This window comes from Uranotaenia lowii, chromosome 2, assembly GCF_029784155.1.
Source record: "Uranotaenia lowii strain MFRU-FL chromosome 2, ASM2978415v1, whole genome shotgun sequence".
NCBI lineage: Eukaryota > Metazoa > Arthropoda > Insecta > Diptera > Culicidae > Uranotaenia > Uranotaenia lowii.
The window spans coordinates 28,077,576-28,085,961 of record NC_073692.1 but is presented as its reverse complement, the minus strand read 5'-3'; the positions used below and the strand labels follow the sequence as shown (position 1 = coordinate 28,085,961).

Sequence of the window (8,386 nt, the reverse complement as noted above, 5' to 3'; positions counted from 1 at the left end):
AATTTTCAAAATTGTTAAAATATTCAAAATTGTCAAAATTGTCAAAATTGTCAAAATTGTCAAAATTGTCAAAATTGTCAAAATTGTCAAAATTCTCAAAATTCTCAAAATTCTCAAAATCGTCAAAATTTTCAAAATTGTCAAAATTGTCAAAACTGTCAAAATTTTCAAAATTGTCAAAATTGCCAAAATTGTCAAAATTTTCAAAATTGTCAAAACTGTTAAAATTGTCAAAATTGTCAAAATTGTCAAAAATGTCAAAATTGTCAAAATTGTCAAAATTGTCAAAATTGTCAAAATTGTCAAAATTTCAAAATTGTCAAAATTGTCAAAATTGTCAAAATTGTCAAAATTGTCAAAATTGTCAAAATTGTAAAAATTGTCAAAATTGTCAAAATTGTCAAAATTGTCAAAATTGTCAAAATTGTCAAAATTGTCAAAATTGTCAAAATTGTCACAATTGTCAAAATTGTCAAAATTGTCGAAATTGTCAAAATTGTCAAAATTGTCAAAATTGTCAAAATTGTCCAAATTGTCAAAATAGTCACATAACAAAATGACAAACTTGTCACATGACAAAAATGACAAAAATGATGTCAAAAATATCAAAAATGTCAAAATTTTCAAAATTGTTAAAATATTCAAAATTGTCAAAATTGTCAAAATTGTCAAAATTGTCAAAATTGTCAAAATTGTCAAAATTGTCAAAATTGTCAAAATTGTCAAAATTGTCAAAATTGTCAAAATTGCCAAAATTGTCAAAATTGTCAAAATGGTCAAAATTGTCAAAATTGTCAAAATTGTCAAAATTGTCAAAACTGTTAAAATTGTCAAAATTGTAAAAATTGTCAAAATTGTCAAAATTCTCAAAATTGTCAAAATTGTCAAAATTTTCAAAATTTTCAAAGTTGTCAAAATTGTCAAAACTGTCAAAATTTTCAAAATTGTCAAAATTGCCAAAATTGTCAAAATTGTCAAAACTGTTAAAATTGTCAAAATTGTCAAAATTGTCAAAATTGCCAAAATTGTCAAAATTGTCAAAATTGTCAAAATTGTCAAAATTGTCAAAATTGTCAAAATTGTCAAAATTGTCAAAATTGTCAAAATTGTCAAAATTGTCAAAATTGTCAAAATTGTCAAAATTGTAAAAATTGTCAAAATTGTCAAAATTGTCAAAATTGTCAAAATTGTCAAAATTGTCAAAATTGTCAAAATTGTCAAAATTGTCAAAATTGTCAAAATTGTCAAAATTGTCAAAATTGTCACAATTGTCAAAATTGTCAAAATTGTCGAAATTGTCAAAATTGTCAAAATTGTCAAAATTGTCAAAATTGTCAAAATTGTTAAAATTGTTAAAATTGTCAAAATTGTCAAAATTGTCAAAATTGTCAAAATTGCCAAAATTGTCAAAATTGTCAAAATGGTCAAAATTGTCAAAATTGTCAAAATTGTCAAAATTGTCAAAATTCTCAAAATTGTCAAAATTGTCAAAATTTTCAAAATTGTCAAAATTGTCAAAACTGTCAAAATTTTCAAAATTGTCAAAATTGCCAAAATTGTCAAAATTGTCAAAACTGTTAAAATTGTCAAAATTGTCAAAATTGTCAAAATTGCCAAAATTGTCAAAATTGCCAAAATTGTCAAAATTGTCAAAATGGTCAAAATTGTCAAAATTGTCAAAATTGTCAAAATTGTCAAAACTGTTAAAATTGTCAAAATTATAAAAATTGTCAAAATTCTCAAAATTCTCAAAATTGTCAAAATTTTCAAAATTTTCAAAATTGTCAAAATTGTCAAAACTGTCAAAATTTTCAAAACTGTCAAAATTGCCAAAATTGTCAAAATTGTCAAAACTGTTAAAATTGTCAAAATTTTCAAAATTGTCAAAATTGCCAAAATTGTCAAAATTGTCAAAATTGTCAAAACTGTTAAAATTGTCAAAATTGTCAAAATTGTCAAAAATGTCAAAATTGTCAAAATTGTCAAAATTGTCAAAATTGTCAAAATTGTCAAAATTGTCAAAATTGTCAAAATTGTCAAAATTGTCAAAATTGTCAAAATTGTCAAAATTGTCAAAATTGTCAAAATTGTCAAAATTGTCAAAATTGTCAAAATTGTCAAAATTGTCAAAATTGTCAAAATTGTCAAAATTGTCAAAATTGTCAAAATTGTCCAAATTGTCAAAATTGTCAAAATTGTCTAAATTGTCAAAATTGTTAAAATTGTCAAAATTGTCCAAATTGTCAAAATAGTCACATAACAAAATGACAAACTTGTCACATGACAAAAATGACAAAAATGATGTCAAAAATATCAAAAATGTCAAAATTTTCAAAATTGTTAAAATATTCAAAATTGTCAAAATTGTCAAAATTGTCAAAATTGTCAAAATTGTCAAAATTGTCAAAATTGTCAAAATTGTCAAAATTGTCAAAATGGTCAAAATTGTCAAAATTGTCAAAATTGTCAAAATTGTCAAAACTGTTAAAATTGTCAAAATTGTAAAAATTGTCAAAATTCTCAAAATTCTCAAAATTGTCAAAATTGTCAAAATTTTCAAAATTTTCAAAATTGTCAAAATTGTCAAAACTGTCAAAATTTTCAAAATTGTCAAAATTGCCAAAATTGTCAAAATTGTCAAAACTGTTAAAATTGTCAAAATTGTCAAAATTGTCAAAATTGTCAAAAATGTCAAAATTGTCAAAATTGTCAAAATTGTCAAAATTGTCAAAATTGTCAAAATTGTCAAAATTGCCAAAATTGTCAAAATTGTCAAAATTGTCAAAATTGTCACAATTGTCAAAATTGTCAAAATTGTCGAAATTGTCAAAATTGTCAAAATTGTCAAAATTGTCAAAATTGTCAAAATTGTCAAAATTGTTAAAATTGTTAAAATTGTCAAAATTGTCAAAATTGTCAAAATTGTCAAAATTGCCAAAATTGTCAAAATTGTCAAAATTGTCAAAATTTTCAAAATTGTCAAAATTGTCAAAACTGTCAAAATTTTCAAAATTGACAAAATTGCCAAAATTGTCAAAATTGTCAAAACTGTTAAAATTGTCAAAATTGTCAAAATTGTCCAAATTGTCAAAAATGTCAAAATTGTCAAAATTGTCAAAATTGTCAAAATTGTCAAAATTGTCAAAATTGTCAAAATTGTCAAAATTGTCAAAATTGTCAAAATTGTCAAAATTGTCAAAATTGTCAAAATTGTCAAAATTGTCAAAATTGTCAAAATTGTCAAAATTGTCAAAATTGTCAAATTTGTAAAAATTGTCAAAATTGTCAAAATTGTCAAAATTGTCAAAATTGTCAAAATTGTCAAAATTGTCAAAATTGTCAAAATTGTCAAAATTGTCAAAATTGTCAAAATTGTCACAATTGTCAAAATTGTCAAAATTGTCGAAATTGTCAAAATTGTCAAAATTGTCAAAATTGTCAAAATTGTCAAAATTGTCAAAATTGTTAAAATTGTTAAAATTGTCAAAATTGTCAAAATTGTCGAAATTGTCAAAATTGTCAAAATTGTCAAAATTGTCAAAATTGTCAAAATTGTCGAAATTGTCGAAATTGTCAAAATTGTCAAAATTGTCAAAATGGTCAGAATTGTCAAAATTGTCTAAATTGTCGAAATTTTCAAAATTGTCCAAATTGTCAAAATTGTCAAAATTATCAAAATTGTCAAAATTGTCAAAATTGTCAAAATTGTCCAAATGGTCCAAATTGTCCAAATTGTCAAGTTTGACAAAAAGAACAAAAATGACTATAAATGTCAAATATGTTTAAATTGTCAAAAATGTGAAAAATGTCAGAAATGTCTTAATTGTTCTGAATTGTCAAAAATGTCAAAAATGACAAATATGATCATTTCCTACATTTTTGACTGGTCAAAAATTTAAAAAAAGACAAAAATGATGAAATTTTTGTCATTTTTGTCATTTTTGACATTTTTCACATTTTTGACATTATTTACATTATTGAAATTTTTGACATTTTTGATATATTTGACATTTTTGACATTTTTGACATTTTTTAAATTTTTGACATTTTTGACATTTTTGACATTTTTGACACTTTGGACATGACATTTTTGACATTTTTGTCATTTTTGTTATTTTTGTCATTTTTGTCATTTTTGTCATTTTTGTCATTTTTGTCATTTTTGTCATTTTTGTCATTTTTGTCATTTTTGTCATTTTTGTCATTTTTGTCATTTTTGTCATTTTTGTCATTTTTGTCATTTTTGTCATTTTTGTCATTTTTGTCATTTTTGTCATTTTTGTCATTTTTGTCATTTTTGTCATTTTTGTCATTTTTGTCATTTTTGTGTCATTTTTGTGTCATTTTTGTCATTTTTGTGTCATTTTTGTGTCATTTTTGTGTCATTTTTGTGTCATTTTTGTGTCATTTTTGTGTCATTTTGTGTCTTTTTTGTGTCATTTTTGTGTGATTTTTGTGTCATTTTTGTCATTTTTGTGTCATTTTTGTCATTTTTGTGTCATTTTTGTGTCATTTTTGTGTCATTTTTGTGTCATTTTTGTGTCATTTTTGTGTCATTTTTGTGTCATTTTTGTGTCATTTTTGTCATTTTTGTCATTTTTGTCTTTTTGTCATTTTTGTCATTTTTGTCATTTAATGAATCAAAAATAGTGAAAATATTAAATAAAAAAAAATATTTTAATTTCTAAATTGCCAAAAGTATATAAGGATGGCCACAATTCGTGCGCCTAGTACTGTACTCCTACTTTTAATCCGCTTCTTTCTTTTTTCTTTCGGACAATGAAAAAGGCGAATTACTTACTTAATATTCATCGGAATGTTACTTTGTCGTGGTTTCGGTGGCTCTCGCTCGACCACACTGTCCTTAACTCAACCGTTACATTCACTCATCGGCGATTCCGGGAAAGGTTTTTATGATTTTAGCCGGAATTTTTCTTTCAGCGACGATCTTTTTATTGTTGAAAGAAAAACTTAGAGAAGGCAAGAAAGAATGAAGAAAAAATGTGATTCTGAAAACATTGGCATCAATTCTCGGTATTGTTTTGACTGGCTGGAAGAATGCTGGGATTTTAATTGTCCGGCCGCCAGAAAGAATCTATTGTGCGAGGCTAATCAATTGAGTAAACTTTTCTTCTAGGAATTCTGATTTATGCAATTTGTTCGAACAAATCTGAAGCATGGCTTATTTGTTTTCTAAGCAGATTGCTTCAAATTCAACCGTTCTTTCTGATTTGGATATCGAAAGGACAAAAACTTTTGAAGATTCATCCAACCTTCAGCCAACCAACATTTCCTACTGGAGCTAGGAGCTACACGGCTTAAAATGTTATCTCGAAGCCGAGGCGAAAGCGAAGTAGAGCAGATAACAAATTGAAAAGTGTTTATTTGAAAAATAGACCCAATCGGTTTGCAATCTTTTCCGGTGAGAATGATCCTTTATTTTCAATAAAACTAAGAAAAACCCCTTTTCTATTCACCACCGTCACCATTATTATCCCGAAAGGGAATAATTCAACAGCACCCGCACCCCCGGTAAGATTAATGGTTCTATCAAGATTCAGGTCGTCAGATTTGTGGAGATCCAGTAAAAAAAAAACAGCATCCCATCGGCAGGCGTTTACCATAAACTTTCGGATGCATGTTGGGAGTCGTTTTTTTTCTGTTGGCCACATAAATGGTGGCTCTCAAAGGGACGAATTTTCCTGTTCTGTTGGATTTGGGTGCTGTCCCAGACACGTCTTCCTCTTTAAAGTTTAGCATCTTTTATAACAGCAGAGCATCAGGCTGGATTTCAGTTGATGGATCGGCTGGACCGTAATCCGATTCATAAATGAGCCGAACAAACAACCCTTTCAAGGGTTTACAGGGTACCATTACAATAGCTTAATATGATACCAGGCCCCTTTGTAAATAACAATGATTTTTAAGGGAAATTTACTCAAAGAATCAAAATTTTTGATATTCATATGCCAATGTGATAATGGACAACTTTTAATCTGTACCTAATTTACTGACAAATCAAATCAGAAGGCTTCGAATAGCATAGCTTCGACGTGAAATATTATAATATTATTACCAAATCAAAAGTTTTTTTTTTTTTTTTGTTTCGATTATAGTCGTTTTACCATCTTTATGGCATTCGCGACTTTATCAACGTTGCAGTTGGCGGATCGTTATTGAAAAACTTATCCGGTACAACTGTGTTCGATGTTTACTCTTGGGCTCGAACTCACGGACATCTGCTCAGGAGACAACAGACTTGCCAACTGAGCTATATCACAAGCCACACCAAATCAAAAGTGCTAACTGCATCCAAAACATGATTGAAGTATTTCTTTATTAAAACAATACTTGAACTTGTTAATTACTAATTAATTTCTTATTTAAAGAGAACGATGGATAGCGTGTTAATAGCACGTGGGCCTGACTTGTAATGAATAATTTTCACTAGTTGATTTGGTATCCACGGTAGCATAAGTCGATGCCTACTGTGGTAACATATCTCCCTCCTTATTCCCAGAACACCAGGTAAGAGTTCAATCTCTCAGGCAGCCTGATGTCCTCTGGGGACGTCTAGGTGTTGGTTCATCTTCGAGGGAAACAGAAGAATCGTTTTAGTCTTCCATGCTAACATCGACATCGATTCTCCGGCTGGTGGTTGTGGATCATCTTCTTCAGGTTCTGGAACATTTAATGTACAAGATGGTTGGCTTGACCGGGCTTGAATTCCAAACATATCGACCAATATGTTCAATGGTGTAGACTGCCTCTCCAAAGTACTTGCATCACCTGGATACCGAAGGTTGACCTGGTCGACGTGTGAACGTATCAGCTTCCGTCTGCCATGATGCTCTTCCAATAGGATGTTGAAGTTAACTTTGCCAATCACTTCAAGAATCTTTCCAGGAACCCACTTCCTAGACGAATTGTTGCGGTATAGTTTGGCATACACCGCAGCACCAGTTGTTAGTATATGTGGTCGTGGTCCCTGATTTGCTGTCGGATGTCTCGGTCATGACCTCCAGAAGATTCAGAATAGATCTGATTTTTCTGCCAATCATGAGCTCAGCTGGAGTGGAACCATTCAGGACACGGCTTGGAGTTGATCGGTAAACTTGCAGGAACGTTTGAAGGGATTCGTGGATGTTTTGCCAGTCGTTGATTATCAACAAAGACCTCTTGAGGGAATCCACGAATCTTTCAGACTGACCGTTTGATTGTGGATGATAAGGCGAAATCCGCAAATGTTGAATACCGTTCCTCCCGCAGAGTTTTCGAATTGTTTCGAAATGAATTGGGTGCCATTGTCGGAAACAATCGTTGATGGAATCCCAAAACGATCGAACAATTGTGCAGATCTCGGGCCATCTTGAATGAGCATCCACGACAACCAGGAAGTTGAGACCTTTGAATGGACCGGCAAAGTCTATGTGGATGCGTTCCCAAGGAGAATGTGTTGCTGGCCACGGTTGAGGAGGAGTCTTCGGTGGGGATTTGGCATGAACAGCACACATTTCACATTTCATCACAAACGTTGAAATGTCGTCATCGATTTCCGGCCAGTAAACATGACTTCGGGCTAGAGCTTTCATCCGTTCCATTCCCGGATGATCTCGATGAAGTTGCTTCAGAATCCGTTGATGGTAGAATTCTGGGATGACTAACCGATTCGACATCATGATGCAGTTTTTGATGATTGCGAGAGCATCACGATGGGGGAAAAATGGCTTCACTGCTGGGTTAACAATTTCGTAGATGTTTGATGGCCAACCGTTTTCGATGAATTGACCATTTTAAATGTAATGGGAACCGAAGTGATGGCTTCTTGAAGCGGGATCTCCACATCTTCTTCCAGCTGGACCGATGCAATGATAAACTCTTCGTCTGGTTTTGAGTGTTTGTCGATTAGGCGGAAAAGGCCGTCTGCGTAGCCAAACTGAGATGTGGACACACACTGGATCTCGAAGTCATAGCATATCAGTGCTAGAGCCCACCGCTGCAGTCTGTTCGCCGCCCCCACACCCCCCCCCCCCCTCCCACCCGTTTGTGCTGGCATCTTGACAATAGCTTCGACTTTGGCTGGATCGGGACGTTGACCTGGGGCGTTGACAATGTGCCCAAGGTATCGAATTTGGCGCTGCATGAGATTGCATTTTTCCTCCCTCAGATGGAAACCATAGTCCTGCAATCGCATAAACAATCCATCCAGAATGCTCCGATGTTCCTCTTCGGTTCGGCTGTAGACCAGAATATCGCCCAGAAAAGAATCGACACCTTTCAGACCGGCTATCATGGTGTTCATCAGCTGCTGAAAGGCTCCCGGAGCTGACTTGACCCCAGGCGCGAGCCGGTTGAAACGGAACAATCCACGATGCGTGTTGATGGT

The 8,386-nt window shown here is 31.6% G+C and overlaps 1 protein-coding gene across 1 annotated transcript; it reads right to left on the bottom strand.

Moving 5' to 3' along the window:
• Nucleotides 1-6,544: 6,544 nt before the first annotated feature.
• On the bottom strand, nt 6,545-7,676 carry LOC129741175 (uncharacterized protein K02A2.6-like). The gene is made up of 2 exons (XM_055732885.1): nt 6,961-7,676; nt 6,545-6,917 (listed from the first exon to the last, which is right to left on the bottom strand). The coding sequence occupies exons 1-2, from the start codon at nt 7,674-7,676 to the stop codon at nt 6,545-6,547; spliced, it is 1,089 nt and encodes a 362-aa protein (XP_055588860.1).
• Between the last annotated feature and the right edge of the window lie 710 nt (nt 7,677-8,386).

Excerpts from the sequence above, each read along its gene's own strand:
- LOC129741175 (XM_055732885.1), bottom strand. The coding sequence starts at position 7,676 with ATGTCGAATCGGTTAGTCATCCCAGAATTCTACCATCAACGGATTCTG. Across the intron at positions 6,918-6,960 it reads ACCACATATACTAACAACTG|GAAGTGGGTTCCTGGAAAGA; the intron begins GTGCTGCGGTGT and ends CAATTCGTCTAG.